This window comes from Penicillium vulpinum (assembly GCF_028829585.1).
Source record: "Penicillium vulpinum strain IBT 29486 chromosome Unknown utg000001l_segment0_segment0, whole genome shotgun sequence".
NCBI lineage: Eukaryota > Fungi > Ascomycota > Eurotiomycetes > Eurotiales > Aspergillaceae > Penicillium > Penicillium vulpinum.
In genome coordinates this window covers 2765038-2785893 of record NW_026643241.1, presented here as the reverse complement: position 1 = coordinate 2785893, position 20856 = coordinate 2765038, and the positions used below count along the sequence as shown (strand labels likewise).

The following is a 20856-nucleotide window of genomic DNA, read 5'->3' as shown; positions in this document are numbered from 1 at the left end:
AGGAGGGCCATTAGTCTCATATTCGGACACTCCATACAGGTTGCTATACAAGCATGACCTCCGTCACGCTTTATTGTTTTTTAGCTTATTTGGCTCGGGTTTTCGCTCTCCTGCTTTTACCGTCTAAGACGGGTATCCTTTGCCATGTTTTTGTATAGACTCGCATGTATGTACATGTTAGATAGCTATTGGATTTCCCGAGTTACATCGTACACGACTACCAAGTATCTGAGACAACTGGTTTTGCGGGGACCCCGGGATTGCGCCATATTAACTAAATGTGGGGTCAGTAAAAGAGCCATACTCCGTATACATATATAATATATACTATAGGCTATTCAGATTGGAGAAAAGGGTTCAAAAGGGACAAATGAGAAAAAGCCGAATAGACTACAACCCTATACCCTACATATAACACGCTATACAAAAGACTAAGATTATTCTAATAGAATCAAACGCCAAATCATATATGTAAAGCATCTGTTCCGTACAAACATAAAATATATAAAAGGAGAAGCTCCTCGGAAGTGGACCCGTGTGTCATCGGAAGGGCGCGGTCATCTCTGCGAATGGGCGAGAGACTGATCGGAAGGATCCCCGTTATAAGAAAAATCTCTAACTTTGACTAATTTGAAAAAAGGATTTTGCTTGGAAAGAGTATTGAACTTACAAGGCGCAGCGATAGATAAATTATGTCAACTTCTAATATGGCCTACAACAATCTCCCCAACCCCTCAAGCACCGAAGAACAGGGCCAAGAGCAATCCAACGAAAATAATAAAATATGTCAAAGCCATACTCGCCATTCCTCAGACGAAGAATCAACTATTGACTATGAACCCAACCTTTCCCGCGAGCCCACCAACACCAGCGTCTTGGAACGTACACTATCGGTAGTGCGCACTCGGGAATCTGGCAAAGATCTCGGCCCGCCCCCAGATGGTGGATTTCAGGCTTGGTCTCAGGTTGCCCTCGCACACTTCGTCATCTTCAATACATGGGGCTATATCAACAGTTTCGGTGTCTTCCAGACATACTATTCCCAAACACTGGGACATTCCCCTTCAGATATCTCCTGGGTTGGGAGTATTCAGATCTTTTTGTTATTTTTTATTGGCACTTTCTCTGGCAGAGCCACGGATGCCGGCTATTTCAAATTCACATTGGCCTCTGGTGCTATATTGGAATGCTTTAGTATCTTCATGACCTCGCTCTGCACGAAGTATTGGCAGCTATTCCTGGCACAAGGTGTTGGCCAAGGAATTGGATGCGGGCTGATGTTCTGCCCAACCTTGGCTTTGGTCTCGACTTATTTCGCCAAGAACCGTGGAATCGCTATTGGGCTCGTTGCCTCTGGCTCTGCGACGGGGGGTCTTGTCTTCCCAGCTGTTATCATGAAGATGCTGCCCCAGGTCGGATATGGGTGGACAATCCGGGCGCTGGGCTTTATCTCAATAGCCACGCTGACTCCATGTGTCTTGTTCCTTAGGCAGCGTCTTCCTCCACGCAAGAGTGGTCCAATTGTTGAGTGGTCTGCCTTCACCGAGCTGCCCTACTTGTTGTTTGCGATTGGCATGTTCATGAACTTCTGGGGCCTGTATGTTGGATTTTTCTACATTGGCAGTTTCAGTCGTCACATCATTGGCGTATCAAGCAATCGATCCATTGATTTGCTCCTGGTCATGAATGGAGTTGGATTGGTCGGGCGATTGGTCCCCAATCTACTTGCTGATCAGTTCACCGGTCCTCTCAACCTGTTGATCCCGTTCAGTTTCGCGACAGCCTTAGTTGGATACTGTTGGGCGGCAGTCACTGGTATGTCCGGGCTGTGGACATTTGCCGCATGTTATGGCCTCTTTGCTGCGGGTATTCAATCGTTATTCCCAGCGACCCTTAGCACCCTCACTACTGATATGAAGAAGATCGGTGTACGCATGGGCATGGTGCTCAGCGTGGTGGCAGTTGCGGCCCTTATAGGGTCTCCTATTGCTGGTGAGCTAGTTGTTCGCAATGATGGAAACTACCTGTATGCCCAAATGTTCATGGGATCTGCGATCTTCATCGGTGGATTGACGTTAATTGGCGCCCGAGTGACTAAGGTTGGCATTGGTCTGGCTCGAGTTTGAAAATATGTAACCTTGGAATCTATATCATAACAGTGTACGGAGTACAGAGTATGTATGTTAGTGGGTGCATGTGAATCGTGCACTCTAATTGGTTTGGGTGTATGACTCAGTTGACCGCTTACATTTTTCTGCCATTTTCCTCACCAAAATGTCTAATTACATTTGCTTTTTAAATCAATATATTAGGCTTTCCCTTCAACTGATTTACTTCTATTCTTCAGCATAAATTGATAGTACTAATAAATATAACTTCCCTTTTTTTCCAATCTAATTTGATTAGTTTTTATAGTTCTCTTACTTTTATACCGCGTCGACCTACTCCGTATAGAGCGCAGCTATAGAGCGTAGGCAACGGAGGGCCTTAGTTATATTAGTGTTTGTATAATACTAAACCGGCTTAGGTACTCTCCGATGTTCTTAAAAGTTGTACCCTTTCTACTTGTGTTATGTTTAGCATATAAGGGACACGCACACATACACAAACACATACACAAATATACACACACATATATATCCATGAATAAATATCTAAGTATATAGTTATGTAGTTATAAGTTTTAATTGTTAATTATACCTAATACTACCTATGATGTCTAGCAAATCAATGAGTTGTGGTTTGACGTGAAAAAAGGGTTCCCCACATGTGATTAATGCGAGCGCGGTGACTCGTGAACTTCCCTTTCCACTTTGTCTTTTACAACATTTCAAGTCTTTGCAATACTTTACATTCTCTAGGCAAGTCTATGGGTTGTTGTTTTTAATATATTCTGGCGCATTCAGGAACCGGCGAACCTCCAGTTTGCCCCTCCATTGTGTGCGAAACCCCCCTCAATGAAAACCTGCTAATTCGTTCTTGACATAAACATATAGACATATACATTGCTTGAGCCTTCTTTAAAAGCTGTCAATATTTCCTACATATCAATATGGCACCCCGTGGTCGCGGAGGAAAGTTCTCCAAGCCCTCTCGAGGAGGTTTGTTGCGCCACATGCAGAGCACGAGACACTTCAAGCTGATCAGACGATAAATAGGAGGCAAGCACTTCAGCAGAGATCTTCAGCCATTAGACAAGGATGGTAACCAAATGGGTCTCTGGCGAGTAAGTGAACTTCAAACCCAATCAATTCAGTTTCCACAACATCACACTGACCATGACATTTCTCTTACATAGGAGCCTGGTGACCAAATCAAGTCTTCGGACGAAGATTCTTCATCTGAAGAAGAAAGTTCAGAGCAATCCAGCGAGGACGAGTCCAAGCCTACCGAGTCATCCACAGTTGGAGGAACCCGTGAGGAGCGTCGCGCAGCTGCTAAGGCTAAGAAGGCAGCCGCATTGAAGAAGCGAGGCCAAGGACCTGCCCAACCGGGTGACTTACCCCCTTCAGATTCGGAAGAGTCTGATAACGAGCTCCCCGCAAACCCCAACCACACTGCCAAGTCCCGCTCCCAGACCCTGAAAGCTGCTGAAACCGAGCCCGCTGCTGAGCCCAAGAAGCCCGCCAAGGTCAAGGATATCTCACAGTTGTCTCGACGCGAGCGTGAGGCTGTACAGGCTCAGCAGGCCCGTGAGCGTTACCAGAAGCTGCACGCCGAGGGTAAGACCGATGAGGCGAAGTCGGATCTGGCTCGTCTCGCCGTTATCCGTGAGCAGCGTGAGGCAGAGCGCCTACGCAGGTTGGCTGAGAAGGAGGAGAAGGATGAGCAAGCCAAGGAGCGTGCTGATGCCGCTCAGGAGCGGGAGGATCGTATGCGCGCTGCAGCTTCAGGAAAGTCTTCTAAGAAAATTGGTGGAAAGAAGAAATAAGCTGGATGCTTTGGATTTATGTGGTCACGACTTGGGTTGAATTTTTGTTTGTTACATATCCAGACAACAAAAAAAAAGCAAACAGTTGAGATGAATGTTCTTCATATTTTGGAATGATTTGGACAGTAGAAAATATGCTCAATCTTATAAATTCAAATTATGTACACCGACGCCCCTGAATCATTAGAGAAATACCTCATTCTTGGGCTGGCTTTTCTGAAAATGCATGAGCCAGGCCCAAAAAACATTCATGAGGGCAAAAAAAGATATCTCAAGTTTCATACGCGGGATTGAATCCTAGGGAGAAGACAGCCAAGAAGAGGTCTGTTAGCGGGAAGCTTGCTACTTCACACGCCCCAGAACAACCCCTCAACACTGCGGCCTTGCATGACAATGCCCCAACCGGCAATCAGGCTGACTAGCCACATAATGGCTAATATGATGATGGGGACAAGCAGAAGTTCCGTATTATGCAAGAAGGGGAGTGCATTGTACCCTAGGAATGTGATATAGGTGTAGTAAATGAGAGCAGAGAGGTAGAGCGAGTTTCCAAGGAAAGTAGCCAGGAAATTACTCGGGCTACGGGTAAGGAGCGGCAGAAGGAGGAACTGCACCACGTAGAGGTGGAGATAGAGAGGAAAGAAGGCCCGGTTGGACACCTACACAAGGCCAGTGTCAGAAGATCGGAAACTCCACTGGATTCGTAGCAAGGAGTCTTACATCAAAACAATATCCAAACTCCAACTGCTCCTTCTCCCCTGGTTGAGTGAACAAGCCCTGAGCAGCACCTCGTCTGCGGCCCCGGGATCCCCGTAGGCCAGCCAGAGACGCGGCAGCTCCGTTTGGACCGAATAGACGGCCAATAATAAAGTATCCAATTGTTGAGACGAGCAGTGACGAGCCGATGAAATGTACGAACACGAAAAGGAAGGTGAGGCGTAAGATTGCGCCGAAGCCTGGCGTATAAGCGAGGCCCCATGCGAAGGCTGTGAGGAGGAGGAAGAATGATAGTAGGTAGGTGAATGACGGATCAGGCCGGTGCCATGTGTTTTTCGTTTCTGTTCGAAGGCGTCAATAGTGCTCAGTTAGGGTAATGGTAGTTGGCAGAGCCAAGGTTGTAGATGTTTGCTCAATTGAGATACGAGATGAGCCTGGAATAGGTAGACTCACGTTTCTAGTTCCGAAGGCATAGTCAGCATAGCTCGAGGGCCAGCTAGGATAGTTAAGATTACTTACATGGTAGTATATCGATTTGAAGACCTTCTTGGGTGCGATTAATAAAGAGGTCATCTCCCAAATTGCCATCTCAAAGTCCATTTGTGGAAATTTGAAGAGTCTGTCTCATATCAGTGGTTATTTCTCGCGTGGAGATTCTTTGATCCTACCTCTTGAAGAAGCGCGGCATGCGGACACTAGACCGGGTTGCAGGCGTTGAGCCAAAATTAGCTGAGCCGGCATGTTGGCGGGGGACAGAGATGTGAGGGTTCATGATCTAAGACCCCGTTTTCGAGAGGGGAAAATCAGTCTCGGAGCATACACCATGCAGTCCGGTTGTTGTACGTATATCCAAATCCTTGGTTGGAACCTGGGAAGTTGAAACCGGTTATGTCATCCTGGTCACGTGCTATGTATAGGTATCGAGGCCATGTCTTTTCTTATTTTGATCTTATATATGTATGTTTTACCTGGGTACATAGTTTCCAAGAGACATAGTACATATAATATACTATTGTCTGATCGAATTCAAACCCCCAACAGATCTTATACATATCTTCTTCCAAACTATCATTCCTGGAGCAGGTTTCCTCTCCAGGCAATCCACTCTGCAAGGGGCCAATAGTCAGCATAGTTAACCGTGAATTTTTCACGGAATCTTCTACATCTAGGATGCTATATTTACCTCAAATTATACTTATACATCTACTCCATACTCAATGTCTATGTATGTAGTCTACTTCTCCCGATATCTATTCACCATGGAAGTCATCTGATATACTCCGTACGTTGTACAGAGCTCCATATCCCCCCCACAGCTCCACTTGTGTACTTTTGCTATACAACATTTGTATATTATTGTACTCCGTACGAAGTAAAGTAATTAGTTATAGTTAGGGTACGGGGTCGGCAATATTGATATATTGCATAATATACATATACACCGATAGTTATACATGCATACTATATACTATATAAGTATAATATACTCCGTATAAGAGTATACAAATATAAACACATAATATGTCGTACAATATATGAAACCCCTGAAATCTGTGTGTTGGCAGTGTTGGTAGATCCTGGCTAAAACTCTCTCCCAAGTACATAGTAATTTCCCCTGGACTGTTTCTATTCAGTTTCATATGTTGCAATCCCCTTGTTTAATACTATAATATTAAAAAATAAGTAAGTCCCACAAGTTCACCGGAGTTACTTTAAAAGTTCCCGCCAAACCTCCGACTCTCAGGAGTTCGTTCCCCCGGTCGTCTCTCTGCATTATTCGGCTCTATTGCCATTGTATCTACATTCTTCTCTCTCTCTCTCTCTCTCTCTCTTTTAACCTCCCTTAATTCACGGGAAAATGTCCAAGTGAATTACCATTCAATCCGTCAAATCGGATATTGCAGGTTACGACCATTCTCCAAACCTGCAAGATATCTGGTACGTTACAACACACTTGGCACTTGCTCCAATTCCCTGGCTCCCTTTAACTACAATGATCCTACTAGTGCCTTCAAGGCAATCATTAACTTCCTTTAGTGCGATAATGTCCCAGCAACGGGAAGCGTACTCTCCTCCCCATACACCTCCCTCCCAAACCGCGAGATACAAGCCCCCCAAGCGTGGATACCCAGCTCGACCATCCATTCGTGATGCTTTCCCAGACGTCATGGACAACCCACCGAGAACCAGTGAGTCGGGAGATGATCGAGACCCGCACGATCTATCTCTATCCCCACAACATGCTACACGGACATCAATTGTCGACAACATGCTTCTTTCTCTCGATCAATTCGCCCCCAGTTCGTCTGTTCTAGATGACTACCGTCTTTTCAATTCCGCCTTTGAAACCGACCACCACAGTCATTACTCGCAAGAATCTGATTCGCACGGCCGGTACCGCGGACACACATTCTCCTCGTCAATGTCCTCAGAACCAGACTACGGCTACGAAGATGGGAATGGCCGCTATACAACAATCACGGCGACCAACGGCCGGCGCAACAACAGTAGTTCCAATCATCAGACGACGCCGAGGCAGATGGGAAGCTCGCGCGGCGGTACCGGAACCATGCCACGAACAAACACCGCCCGAAAAGGCAGCAAAGGAAGCTCATCCTCCACTGCGGATTACTCATACACAATCCCCAGAGCACGACCAGATCAATGCTTGGACCGACGCTCAGCCAGCTTCGATTGTGGACCAAGACGAGCGTTCACACCTTATGCTGATTCCAGTGTCGGCCAGGACTCGACGCTGTACGACGACCACGATGCTGCACCCACCCCGAGTGTCCCAGCAGGACCGCGAAAGGTTCTCGATTATAATATGACATCAACTGCTGCCGCCGCACGGACACCGGTAGCATCGCGACGGAACAGCATGAAATCTGCTCATGGACCTCAGATTCGAAAGGTTCGACCAGAAAACATCGGCACGGGGACCCTCAGAGCTCGGGATAACGAATTCCAAAATATGGAGGATACGGAGCTTGACTCCCCTCCAGCCATCACGGCATCTTTGGATCCTCCTGCTCCTAGCCCGACCATCTCCTATAACAAGCCAGACTTTCCTCCCCGAGAACCAACGGCAACTACCACAATATTGACCAACAACTCGACCAATATCCCCACCAATCATCCTGCTCCAAGCACAAAAGAACGCCCAGGTTTCTTCCGGCGTGTCTTTGGATCTAAGACTCCAGCTCCTGGTCCAGCAGATACGGCAAGCATGATTGCCAACGATATATCACACCTACAAGAAACCGAGAGTAGAGAAACCACTGGGACGACTGCCGGCCTGAAGGGACGTCCTCCACAGGCAGTAAAGAGCTCCACAGGTGCTTCTCCGTCCTCCGTTCACACAGGACCCCAGCAGGTCGTGAACAAGAAACCTTCGTTCTTCCGTAGAAGGAAGAGGTCGGTGCCCGACAACGCTCCTCCACCAATTGTAATTCCTCAACATCTTGCACCACAAACTATGGATACTATAGCGGCCCCAAGTCCTGTGAGCAGCCTACGGCAGGTCATGAATCCTTACCTCGACGAGGAATTAGACCGGAAAGAAAATGCGGACTGGGAGGACAAGGTTCGACAGCCGACATTTTTGCAGGCGCAGAAAAAAAGAGAAAGTGTTTCAGCCCCTGGAACTCCCAAAACAAAGACTTCTCTACAGCCCTCTGCTGCCTCTCGTGGCCAGGACCTCTCGCCCCTTACAGAGAAGGATCGATATTCGAATGGCGACGTCTCCACAGACTTTGCTTTACAGGAAACGTCTCAAAATGTTGCTCCCATTGCTACTCTGTCACCCGTCGTGGAAGATTTCTCGCGCAGCATCAAATCACATGTTGATGTTCCTCAAATCAATGTAGCTAGATTGGCGCTTCCATCTAATGATAGTGTTTGCGAATCTCCTGTTGATTCTATATCAACAGCATCAAACTATCAGACCGCTGCCAACACCCCACTCATTGAGCAGGAAGAGCATCAACCAGATGATGATACCGAGGATCAGACAGATGGACCTGGCGAAGCTGTTGAAGATGGACCCACGGCCGCGGACCAAGCACAAGCTCAAAGGCTCTTCGACAGCCAGGATCAGGTGGTGGGTAATGAGCCTGCTGCAGCTTGGCTGGGTGACCCTGATCGGGCAATGGTTCGCGAAGCATACATGCGACTATACAACTGGTCTAATCTCAACATTGTTGCCTCTCTTCGGGCTCTTTGTGATCGGTTGGTACTCAAGGGAGAAACCCAACAAGTGGATCGAGTGCTGGATGCCTTTTCGACCAGATGGTGTGATTGCAACCCGAGTCATGGCTTTAAAGCTACTGATGTTGTCCATACCATTTGCTATTCGATCTTGCTACTAAACACTGATCTGCACTTGGCTGACATCGATTCAAAAATGACCAAATCCCAATTCGTTCGAAATACCATGCCCACTATCCATCGTGTGGCAATGGATGCTGCACCGGAAGGATTTGAGACGTTGCGTCCAATCAACCGCTCAAAGACCCAATACCATGAAGCCCGCTCTACCCCTACATCGGCACGTTCTGCAACTTTCCCTTCAGAGGTCACCCGCAGCTCATTTGACAAAGATGGCGATGCCAATGTTGATGTTGGGCCTCTGGTTAACACACCATTCACCGGAACAGTCAGAGCCTGGGAGCAACAGGTTGAAGCGGTACTCAAAGAGTTCTACATATCCATTCAAAAGGAAAGGCTTCCTCTGTTTGGTGCTCAACCAGAACGTGAAGTATCTCGCATGTCGTCCAACAACTTTTTGGGCCCCTCTAGCGGTACTCTTCGGAGGAGTCCCAGTACAATTAGCAAGAGTGGTTCCGATATCTTCCCTCGCGGTCGTTCTGCTAATTCAAGCCACGGAGCTGCGCGATGGTCATCCAAACCCCGCTCTCGAGCTGGGAGGCTTTATCCTCCTTCGATGATGGGCTCCAGCCGTACCAGCCTAGATGACCAATCAGTTTGCAGTCCGACTGGGTCTAGTACCTGGAGTAAATATTCTTTGAGCAAGTTCACTTCAGCGTCCGTAGACTCTTTTGGCTCAGACTTTCCCCGCGGCGAATATCAACAATCTATTGGGTTTGCCAACGCTCTTAGTCAGGCCATTATTCGGGAGGACTCTGCTACCTCGGTGTACAGCTATGAAGAGCCTGAGCGAACGACCCCTCTACTTGAAGATGACACGTTGGCTCTAGCTGGAGCCCCGTGGGCCAAGGAGGGAAGCCTAAAGCATAAGCATCATCTAGATGCGGTGGACAAACGGGCGAAGGACCGCAATTGGAATGACTGTTTTGCAGTTATACAACAAGGCTGGATGCGTCTTTTCTCGTTCAGCAATACCACCAAGTCAATGCGGCAAAAGGCTAAACAGCGCGGAGGGGTTATAGTCGGTGGCGGCAACTGGACAGAAAATGCAGAAGAGCTCTGGAAGTTCATGCTGCGCCAAACTATCGCCAGTGCCTTACCATCGCCTGGATACTCCAAATCTCGTCCCCACGTTTGGGCCCTGAGCTTGCCTACTGGTGCAGTTCATCTCTTCCAGGCTGGAACGCCTGAGATTGTCCGAGAATTTGTCTCCACGGCCAACTACTGGAGCGCGCGACTATCCAGGCAACCACTGGTGGGAGGTATCAGCAACATTGAATATGGATGGAGTGACAGTGTCATCAACAGCGCGCTGATCGGTGGTGAAAGTCGATCCCCGCCGCCTTCGTCAGGCGCACGACCAAGTATCCAAAGCTCCATCCGAAGTTCCATCGATCATCAGGGTGTGCGACCCCGACTTCCTGCGGACCGGGTCAACATCAGTGACTGGAGCCCACCGCAGCAAAGCATGGTCGCCTCCAATTTGACAGAGGAGGAACAGTGGAAGGCCCTACAGGCCTACGTGCAGAACGTGGAAGATGATCTCTCTCGCCACAATGAGCTGCGTTCTGCGATGAATCTTGCCTTCTCTCCACGCCATCCCAACGCCGCTAAAGCCATGGCAAATTGGGAACGGAAATCATCGTATCTGTTGCGTGAGATTGTCAAGTTCCGCACCTATATTGACTCCCTGCGCAACGCCATTGACTCTAAAGAGAGAATTTTTGTTTCAAATACCGACCACTCCCAAATTGGCGAGGAAGCAACCATTGAGCCTACAGAGGTTGTAGCATAATTGCGCACTCTTTCTCTCCTCTCCTTCGGATGCACCAATTTGGCTTGAAAAATTCTATGGTACATGCATTCAAAAGTGGCCTGATACTTTGGTCTTTTTATTTTTGTTTTTGTTTGATACAACTTTGTCTAGTATACCTCTTTCCTTCTAATGTTCTGTGACGGTGTGGATTGCTGATTATTCCGTTTAATGTTTGGGACGGTGATGTGATGTTATGGATACCATGATTGTCGTTTTTACATATGAATATCGTCGATTTGTATATTTCCTTCCGAGGTTTCCTTGTGTATATGTAAACCCGTACTGACAACGCAGCATGCTGTACGGAGTAGTTATAGTTAGTTTTGTGATATAGGTGTGGTATTACAGTATTGGTAATTGATAATGCGTGGCAATATCACCACATGATTGTGCCTGACCGTACCCATACTCTGTTGCATCCACGCATCACGCATCTATGCTAATTGCTCTTGCCAGATGACTTTCAAATATGTCCGAATAATGTTGACCTTCATTTTCACTCATTAATTTGAATATTACAATAAATCCATCTCTCTCTCAACTCAACTTTTGATACATCAAAATATAATCATGAGCGCTCATTCGCCGATCGAAGCGGGTAGCGAGATGCAGGGAGTGGATACCCAAACACTGGGCGTCATTTCCCCTGTAACAACTACGGTGCGTACCTCCCCTGTGTCGGCATTCCAGACGCCAGGTCAGATCTTGAATGATCTCAGCTCAGAATACTTCATGGCAGAGGACGCACCGGGGGGTCTCCCCCGAATTCGGTAACACAATCTGAATACGCGCAAACAACTCCTTCAGAGCAGGACCATGAAGACCATGAAGACCCTGATTTTACTATGGCATCGACGCAGCTTGATCTGGATGATCACAGCTTTATCCCTTCCTCGGTCGACCGCGACGAGAGCAGTCTATTCCATCCATCGAGCGAAAATGGCGACGACGAACGCGGCAATAACCAAACCCTAATCGAAGAGCACGAAATGCGCCGCAAACTGATGGACATTGAGTCAAGCTTTCTGCCAGAGCCCTCAACGATTGATGTAGCTGCGAATGGTCGTGCTGCTGGTGCAGATGATACATACTTAGTTGGGGTGCCAAAAAACGACGCTGCAGACACAACGCAAGACTCCTCACAGCTCTCATTCATGGAACCAGCCGAGACAAATCCGATGGAAAACGAAGAACACAGCGAGGAGGAGCAGCGACATACAAATTTAAACTCGGCACCCGGCCTTGCAGAACAACATGCGGACAACTCATTGCTTGACTCCCTCTCCTCGTCACCCACAGCAGCTGCAGCGCAGCGCCAAAATCAATCCACATTGTCCGAAAACACGCGAGAAAACAGCCAGCTCTCCCAGGATGAGCGTCCCTTCAGATCCGAATTTTCCATGGCCGAGAACGAATCGCAACTCACTCCCTCGAAGCTTCGAAACACCTCCCGCAGCCTGTCGCCCGGTGTGTCGCACTTATTTAGTGACCAGAGTGGCAGTGGTACTGGCAGTCGTAGAGCCAGCCGACCCAAGTACCTGACTAGCCGACAATCAACCCACCGTCTCTCACAATCCTCGATCGCAAGTAACAACACTGAAACAACCAACACTGATGCCACACTGGGTGTGGACTATGCACTTCAAACTGGAGGCGCGACATCTGATAACTATGGAAATTTGCACGCTATAAGTCGTGCGCAGATGGCCAGGACGACCAGTCTCGGCAGCATGGCATCTGGGATCTCCGGATTTAGCGAAGAAAATCCCCTTGACAAAAAAAATACGCCTGGTCCGACGGATGGCAGCCTACATACGCTAGCGGAGGAAGGCTCATCACATTCCCATGCCGGTTCTGTTGATCACGAAGACACCTCAACACCGGTGACACCAAAGGCAAAGCCACAAGACAACAATGTCCCTACTGATACAGTAATTGCCGAGCGAGTTAAAGGCATTCAAATTCCTACCGCGTTTGCACAACGATTCCGGGAAGACTTCCAGGCGTCCCCGGATAAGCGTTTGGGGGCCTCGACCCCTGCGTTTGCGAAAAGTGGCCGGAACTTGACTCTCAAGGAGCAGAGCAGCACCATTGATCGCTTGGCGAAGGAGAACTTTGATCTGAAAATGCGAATCCACTTTCTTAATGAGGCGCTGAACAAGCGATCGGAGGAAGGCATCAAGGAGATGATCTCGGAAAATGTTGAGCTCAAATCAGATAAGGTCAAGCTCTCAAAGGACAATCAAAGTCTAAGACGCAAGATTCGGGACTTGGAAAAGCAGGTGAAAGACCATCAATCAGACAAGGATTCCATGGTCAATCATGACCCCGAAGGATCAGAGGAAGGTGATCGCGACTCAGCCCATGATGAAGAGATCATCTTCCTACGCGAACGAATTGAAACTTATGAACTCGAGATTGAGCGTATGAGGTCCGAAACCATTGCACGGGAAAGTGAGAAGCGACGGTTGGCCGAGATGGTCAAGTCGCTTAGCGATAATCGTGCGGGAGAGTCCGACGCAGGCGCGAGAGAAGAGCGAGTAAGTCAGACGGACATAAACAATCGATTTAAACTAATTAGCTATGCAGGAGATGTGGAAGGATATGCTTGACGCAGAAACCTCGGCGCGAGAGCAAGCCGAGGAAGAAAACCGAAGACTTCGGGATGAGTCTATTCGTTTGCGGAGTGAGATGTATTCTGTCACAAGGCCTGGCCAATACGACTCTCTTTCGTATACGTCTGATAGAGATGGCAACCGAATTCCTAATGTTCCCAACAACACGCTTGTTGTAGAGCTAGGGCTCCTTAAACAGGAGAATGCAGAACTAAGAAAAGAAGTTAGTGCTCAGACATCAATGCTCACATCTCGCAACCGAGAAAAGGAACGTCTCTATCAGGAGATCGAAGAATTGAAACTTGGAGAGCGTCGTCATACTGGCCGATCCATAGCTGGAGACAGTATCTTTGACCGTTCCGCCTCACACACTCATGTCCGACCATCGTCTCAGGCTAGTGACGGGACAGGTATGTCACGCAGCGGCATGGACCGTGATGAACTCGAAGCCCGGAATGGACAACTCCGGGACCTAGTGTCGACCCTCAAGCTTGAGAATCAAGCCATCCGAGCCGAACTAGAGGACTATGTTGGAGAACTAGAAGCTCTTGACAAAGCATACCAAGCTGATGTTGATCAAGCTGAAGAAGAGATGCAAAATCTACAGCAAGAACGAGACCAGGCCGTGCATATGGCAAATGAACGAGATGCCGCTTTCCAGGACCTGCGAGCCGAGGCACAGGAAGAGTTGGACACACTCGGAGACGAACTCGATCAGAAGATTGTTGAGTGCCAGCGCATGAATGAGGACCTGAGAAATCAGGACGATAACCTCGGGGCTTTGCAGGCCGAGATGCGGTCTGCCAGCGAAGGCATCATCCGTCTCGAGGAAGATGCACAGAACAACTTAGCTGCATACAAGTCTGTGCAGCAAGAGCTTGAGGAGACTAATCGCGAGATGGAGTCTATGGAGAAGAGCCTATTCGAAGCCAACACCAAAGTGCAGCGGCTGACGGTGCAGATTGAGTCGAGCCAGAATGAAATTGCTTTCCTTCGCGAAGAGCAAGACGGCGATAAGATCCGCATTGGAGACCTCGAGTCGGATCTCAAGAACTACCATATGAGTTTGGTCAGTGAAAAAGAGAAGACCAGAGAACTCGAGCAACGACTGGCAGATGAACGTCACCAGCGAGAGGTGGTTGGAAGCAAGGAGAAGCAAGATGTCCAGCGTATCATGAATGAATTGAACCGCGAGGCTTCAGCTTCCAAGGAGGAGGTCCGACGTCTGAAGAAGAGCCTTTCAGCTCAGGAGATTGAAACCTCCACCTGGAGAGAACGGTTGATGGACCTCGAAAACAATTTGAGAGAAACCCTTGGTGATCTCAGCGGTAGTCGGTCTAGCTTGATTACCAATATCATGAAGCTGCAAAAGGAACTGGAGTCGACCGCCCTTGACTTGGAGAGCATCCGCTCACAGTTAGATGAGAAAGAATCTTTGCTTCGAAACCGTGACGCTCTGCTTGAAAGTCATGGGCTTGAGTCACGCAAACTCTCGGAACTCTTGGATCGCGAACGACACGCACGCCGAGCCGACAAGCAGTCGTTTGAGTCGTCGCTCAAATCCCATCAGCAGGCATCCCGGACCATTACACAAAGCAATTCCCGTATCACAGATCTGGAAAAAGCACGGACCGAGGACTGCAAAAGATACACATCGCTGGAACAGCAATTCAAGGACCAGCTTAGCGAGAGGAACATCATGTTCCTTAACATTTGGAAGAGGATATCTGGGCTTTGCGGGCCGGACTGGGCGCACTCCAACAGTCTTATCAATGGCAATCTCCCGAGCCAGGAGGTCATTGGTAATATTTTGTTCTGGCCAGGCTTCAGTCGCAACCTTCTGCTTGCAATGAAGACCGTGGAGACCGTGATGGCGAGTTTCAAGACTCGCATTAAGAACATCGACCACGAGTTGACCAAGCGTTACCACACGCTTGAGCTGTCATATAACGGACGGATCAAGAAGCTGGAGCGCCTCGAAGAGGCTTTGAAAAATATGCGATCCGGCCGTGGACAGTCAACCTTCACGCCGGAGATATCTAAATTGCGTGGCGAGAATCGTCTGCTGAAGGCCGAATTGAACCTGCTTCAACCCAACTCGCGAGGACAGGGTCCTGCGTCTGCTGCTACAGCAGCAGTCATGGCATCGGGACCCCGATCCCCTTCTTTGGCGTCAACAGCAGAGTCGGAACGATCCTTGGGCCGTTCTACCTCTACGGCTGGCACTGAAAGACCTCGCCCCGAGAAAGGCCTCGCTCGCAGTCTTACAGGACTTCCTCAGCCCTCTCAATCCTCTTCTAGCAGCACTTTGGCCAACAACAATGCTGGAACGATGATACCACGCACGCGCAGCTCACATAGTGGCTGGGATGGTAGTGATGAGAAATGGATTCACAGGCTGCATGAGTTGGAGAGGCGACTCAAATCTGAACGTGAAGGTCGCCTCCTAGACCGCAGTGGCGCTCGCAAGCGACTTGAGGAGCGCGATGCCGAGAACCAGAAACTTCGGGATCAGCTTAGTCGGGAACGCACGCGGCGTGGACCTTCAGGGACTATAGCAGATGGCGGCAGTCGCAGTCGTCCTCCTGTCTCAGATGAGGGTCTTAGCTCCAGTGAAGGGGAGGGCATCACTGTCGACATCGAAGTTTGATTTTGTTGTCGCTTTTCTCCTGTATTATATAATACCCACTGTCTGTTTGTGTTTCGCTTCCATATTACACTGATCGCATATGCTTGTAATGATCATTCACGAGGATTATGATATGAGGAAAGGCGTTTTGTTTCGTTTTGTTCGAGATTACAATCTCTTACTGGAGGATTGTCAGGTTTTTGTGCGTTTTCTTTGTTTCGTTGTACTTTGTACACGTCCATATGCTCTATCAAGACGAATCCAAACTTGGTATGATACATTGCAATCTACCGCAACGATACCTTGAGCGAGAAATCCACGATCCCTGTACCCTGGTGTATCGAGCTGGTAGACAGGATATCGATATCGGCACAGACATACGCCGGCGCATTCTCTTCCGTCAACCCACCACTCACCTCAATCAGGAAAGCCTTCTTCGAGGCCCATTCGCGCTTCAGCCGCGCCGCAGCCTCCCGCACCCCCTCGGGCGTAAAGTTATCCAACATAATAATATCGGCCCCAGCCCCAATTGCCGCATTAGCCTCCTCCACACTCCGACACTCAACTTCAACCTTAGTCGAGAACCCACCAGTAGCCTTGGCTGCCTGCACAGCGCGTGGGATTGCCGCCGCAATAGAGTCAATCGACGACGGGTCAACAACACCACCGTCCGCCGCAGCCCGGTTATTCGCACACGCCCAAACGTGGTTATCCTTCAACATGGTCATAGAGCTCAGATCATGGCGGTGCGGGTCAGCGCCACCTGCAAGCATCCCATATTTCTCGACAAGCCGAAACCCAGGTGTTGTCTTCCTCGTACCGGCCAGGATGCCGTTCCATCCTTGAGCACGCAGCGCAGCAAGCATGGAGGCGCTCTTGCTAGCGATGCCTGAGCAACGGGCAAGAATGTTTAACGCTACACGCTCGCCGAGGAGGATCTTGCGGATGGGGCCGCGAACGGTTGCGCAGTGTTGGATTGGAGCAATTGTTTCGCCTTCTTTGATGTGCCATTCAATTCTAGGTGGGTCAGAGAGATAGAGTTGGATTGTGGGTGGGAAATGGGTGGACGAGTTGGACTAGGAGACTTACGTGCAGCCTAGTTGTGTGAAGACCTCGTCGAAGAATGGTACGCCCGCGACGATGCCCTGGTGTTGATTAGATGATGCTCTTTTTTTCGGATAGGTAAAAATTTCTATAGGCTCTGTTGTTTTTTTTTTTTACCTTGCTCTTTCCTAGTAGTCGGGCCTCGCCCTCTGACTCGCCGACGACAAAGCCGCCATAGTCCAGGCTAGGGCAGTCTTCCTCAAGCCAGGATGTTATGAGGCGCTTGTAGTTGCCGGGAAGCAGATGGCGCAAATCACCATGAGACGATGCCATTGTAGATAGAGTTGAAGCAAATGAATTTGAGTTGGAGAAATTGCGTTGATCAAGTTCATCAAACTTCCCCCGCGCGGGGGTGAAGAGGCTCGGGTTGGCCCAGTCTCCGATTGTGACCGATGTCACGTGGAGTATACACATCACTTTTGCTTTCATCTAGGTACATATATATATATATATATATACGTATGTACTATATACACTCCCAAATTCGGCATTGTTTTACAACATGAGGCACTAAGCCCTCACTTATTGATGTTTCAAAAGCCATACAGGTATGGTTGTGTCCGGTTATTGAGATCCCTAACACTATTAGATTATACAAATATTGGAAGGTAATAACGGATATATGTTAGTTACCCATAGGCAAACCCTAAAATCCAAATCTACCTAGTATATATCCGTAAGTCCAATAGTAAATACATACATACGGAGTATATATAATACTATTATTGCCTTATAGTGCTACACGGGAATACGGCACAAAAAAAAAAAAAAAAAAACAGATCGTCACGGGCTTTTCCAGTGGAGAAGAGATTGTTCTCGAAGGGAGCGGGTCAGAATGAATTAGGAATTTCTCTAATTCGAATCTGTGAGATATATATATTTCTATATCTATATTGTATATATTGTATTGTATGTACTTTGTACCTTTTTTTTTTCACTGTATATTAACCTAATAATATACTTTGTACATAGGAATTATTATAAGAAATATATTCACCTGTGAACGTATATATAAAACAAGACGATTTAAATCCCCGAGAAAACACGGGCTGCCGAGGATCCGGATAGATGTTACGGAGATAACCCGGGCTCGGCACTTGTTTTTATATATTTTTCTTTATTTTGTATTACAAATTTGTGTATACAGAATGCCGAGGCTCATCTTTTGTATAATATTCAAAATATAGATATGTCTAGGCTGGGCCAAGTCTCCACATCTTTGACTTGAATGGAAATGTCTCAAGGTACACACTTATGTACAGTTGTACCTTTTTGCCACGGATATTCAATCCTTCCACGCCTTGTAGACGGTCTTGCAACCGAAGATCTGACCCTTCTTCAGCAGGACCATGGACCGCCACTCAGGCTCGTTAATCGCATTCACGTATCGGCTAGGTTCCACACAGAATCCAGCTCCCTCGTGGTGCGCCGGCGCACCATTGATCGACGGCACATCGACATACTTGCCAGTGTAGAACTGGAATGCAGGCTCAGTGCTGTGCACCTCGAGGTGTAGGCCCGTGTTTGTGTTGCTGAACTGCGCTAGGCTGCGCAGCGGCAAGCCACGAGTGTCCAGCGGGATCTTGCTGGGATCAGTCTCCAGCACAAAGACGTCGTCGATGTGTGCGCCCGTTGCGGCGAGTGTGAACGGGGTGGTCACGTCGCGCGGGAACTTGGCGATTCCACCTGAGGGGATGCCTGTGCTATCGAGGGGTAGATAGTCCCCTGTGGCGAGCTGAGCAGTGGTGCCCGAGATATCGGGACCATCGCCGATGTTGAAGTAGCTATAAGAGGGGGAAACTTGGTCAGCTGGGGGGGGATAGCTCTAATTTCAAGACCGATGTCGTCATCAACTTGGTAGGCCGGGTAGTTCTTTACCTGTGGTTGGTGAGGTTAACTACAGTCTCCTCACACTCATTGCCAATGAATTCCACCTCGTACTCGGCCGTCAGTACGGTCTTGGCATCACCCTCCTTGCTGGCGGTGTACCACACGCGCACCTCGACGGTACCGGGATACCCCTCCTCGCCATCTCTGCAGAGGTACTTGAACAGCAAGGCGTCGTGGCCATTGCGCTGGACGGTGTGCGGACCGTCAAAGACGCGCTTACCCCAACCCTTCTCACCACCGTGCAGGGCATTGGGACCGTTGTTCTGGGCCAACTGAATCTTCTGGCCATTCAGATCCTGAATCAGACCATCCTTTATGCGGTTTGCAACACGGCCGATGGTGGCACCGTAGTGCGGGGAGTTGTGTTTGACATAGTCCTCTTGAGTGGGGAAACCTAGAACGATGTTCTTGCCTCCGACGCGGAACTCTTGGATGATGGCACCCAAAGGCAGGAAGGTGAATTCAGCTAGTTCGGGGGCGGACATGATGAGCTTTTGTTTTATTTTTCGTTCAAAGGGGAGATGGTGGGGGAAAGAAAGAAGTTCTCTCTCATTTTTAGGGTCGACATGACGTTACAACCCCGCAATTTGCGGGATCCATCACCGACAACATGACACCTTTCAATTTTTTTTGTTTGTTTAGCATAAATCCTGATATTCAAGGCTGTTAAGAGGTGTTGCTTGTCCTGAGAGGGGTGGGTTTTTAAGGTCATTAGGCTAAAAAGGAATTAACCGGTTTGAATTAGGGTAAAGTCCAACTCGTGACTTCTCGTAATCCATATAAACCTCCAGGGCTAGAGCCCTTGGAAGGCCTCAACCTATATAACCTCAATCATCAGTAAAAGGTAATATTGTTGTATCGAAAGCTTGTATTTTCCAATCAAAGAGCTCAAGGTTTCCTCCGTACACGGAACTATAATATAACGCATAAAGCGGACATAACATATCGGCGTTACCAGCATCCGGTCGGAGGGAACGAAGTCCGGCGTCCGAATGGATCTCTATGTATACCCCGGACTCGTGTTGGCCCATTTTTGAAAAAAAAAGGAGATATGCCAAGGTCTAAGCATTAATAATGGGCAGGTACATACATGATACGGAGTAACCTTGGAAAGGATTGGCATTGGATTGGCAATTATATTAGGCAGGCATTTTTCCTACTAGACTAGTAAAGTTGGCCCCAAAGCAGGTTTGGCGATAAACTGGGGGCTGTGTCAGGGTTCAACATCACCGAATACGAATACATATACATGTACGAAGTACGGAGTAGTTTAGAAGATATCTATGTTAGAAAAGATAGAAGTATCTCGGAGCATTTGACCGGTAAGGGTAAGTCGGGAATTCGGCGACTTTGAATCACTAGGGCTTATAAAATCGTCTCACGTAAGCAAAGGAAATTAGCAAAAATCGCTCAATGTGGAGAACGGAGTCAAGAAAGTACCCGCTGAGTCAGAAGATCAATAATCAAGCCCTGGAGGGACTTTTAGGACACTTTCTTAAGAAATTTTTTTTTTTAAACTCCTTGGAGTCTCCCGAATTATTCCCGTTTTGTCTCATTAATGAACCCTCTAGGTGGAGTACGGCATCTTCCTCCGGTCTCTCAAGATCTTTTCGATCTTCTAGAACGCGTACCTGGTGAGAGCTATAGAGTATGAGATCATTTCCCGTTTCGGATGTTGTAACGGTGACATGAACTTCAATTGTAAATTAGAAGAGAATAGACGCCTCCTTGAAACCTCCGTTTTAGAACTCCCCAAGACAAAAAA

At 48.2% G+C, this 20856-nt stretch overlaps 7 protein-coding genes across 7 annotated transcripts; 4 read left to right on the top strand and 3 right to left on the bottom strand.

The window, feature by feature from the left end:
* Positions 1 to 707: 707 nt before the first annotated feature.
* On the top strand, positions 708 to 2126 carry N7479_001034 (putative MFS monocarboxylate transporter; the record flags this gene model as incomplete). Its single annotated transcript, XM_057248732.1, has 1 exon — positions 708 to 2126. The coding sequence occupies one exon, from the start codon at positions 708 to 710 to the stop codon at positions 2124 to 2126; it is 1419 nt and encodes a 472-aa protein (XP_057113164.1).
* A 926-nt stretch (positions 2127 to 3052) lies between these two features.
* N7479_001033 (PDGFA associated 1 family protein) lies at positions 3053 to 3931 on the top strand (the record flags this gene model as incomplete). The annotated part of the gene is made up of 3 exons (XM_057248731.1): positions 3053 to 3101; positions 3159 to 3226; positions 3299 to 3931. The coding sequence occupies 3 exons, from the start codon at positions 3053 to 3055 to the stop codon at positions 3929 to 3931; spliced, it is 750 nt and encodes a 249-aa protein (XP_057113163.1).
* Positions 3932 to 4278: 347 nt separating this feature from the next.
* Positions 4279 to 5420, bottom strand: N7479_001032 (unc-50 family protein; the record flags this gene model as incomplete). The annotated part of the gene is made up of 5 exons (XM_057248730.1): positions 4279 to 4590; positions 4652 to 4989; positions 5102 to 5105; positions 5168 to 5267; positions 5317 to 5420. 5 exons carry the CDS (start codon positions 5418 to 5420, stop codon positions 4279 to 4281), a joined length of 858 nt encoding a protein of 285 aa, XP_057113162.1.
* Positions 5421 to 6692: 1272 nt separating this feature from the next.
* On the top strand, positions 6693 to 10832 carry N7479_001031 (Sec7 domain protein; the record flags this gene model as incomplete). The annotated part of the gene is made up of 1 exon (XM_057248729.1): positions 6693 to 10832. The coding sequence occupies one exon, from the start codon at positions 6693 to 6695 to the stop codon at positions 10830 to 10832; it is 4140 nt and encodes a 1379-aa protein (XP_057113161.1).
* A 591-nt stretch (positions 10833 to 11423) lies between these two features.
* Positions 11424 to 16118, top strand: N7479_001030 (putative anucleate primary sterigmata (ApsB); the record flags this gene model as incomplete). The annotated part of the gene is made up of 3 exons (XM_057248728.1): positions 11424 to 11607; positions 11661 to 13393; positions 13443 to 16118. 3 exons carry the CDS (start codon positions 11424 to 11426, stop codon positions 16116 to 16118), a joined length of 4593 nt encoding a protein of 1530 aa, XP_057113160.1.
* A 266-nt stretch (positions 16119 to 16384) lies between these two features.
* N7479_001029 (nicotinate-nucleotide diphosphorylase (carboxylating)) lies at positions 16385 to 17474 on the bottom strand (the record flags this gene model as incomplete). The annotated part of the gene is made up of 3 exons (XM_057248727.1): positions 16385 to 17114; positions 17187 to 17242; positions 17319 to 17474. 3 exons carry the CDS (start codon positions 17472 to 17474, stop codon positions 16385 to 16387), a joined length of 942 nt encoding a protein of 313 aa, XP_057113159.1.
* Positions 17475 to 18486: 1012 nt separating this feature from the next.
* On the bottom strand, positions 18487 to 19576 carry N7479_001028 (Glycoside hydrolase-type carbohydrate-binding subgroup; the record flags this gene model as incomplete). Its single annotated transcript, XM_057248726.1, has 2 exons — positions 18487 to 18985; positions 19080 to 19576. 2 exons carry the CDS (start codon positions 19574 to 19576, stop codon positions 18487 to 18489), a joined length of 996 nt encoding a protein of 331 aa, XP_057113158.1.
* Positions 19577 to 20856: the final 1280 nt, after the last annotated feature.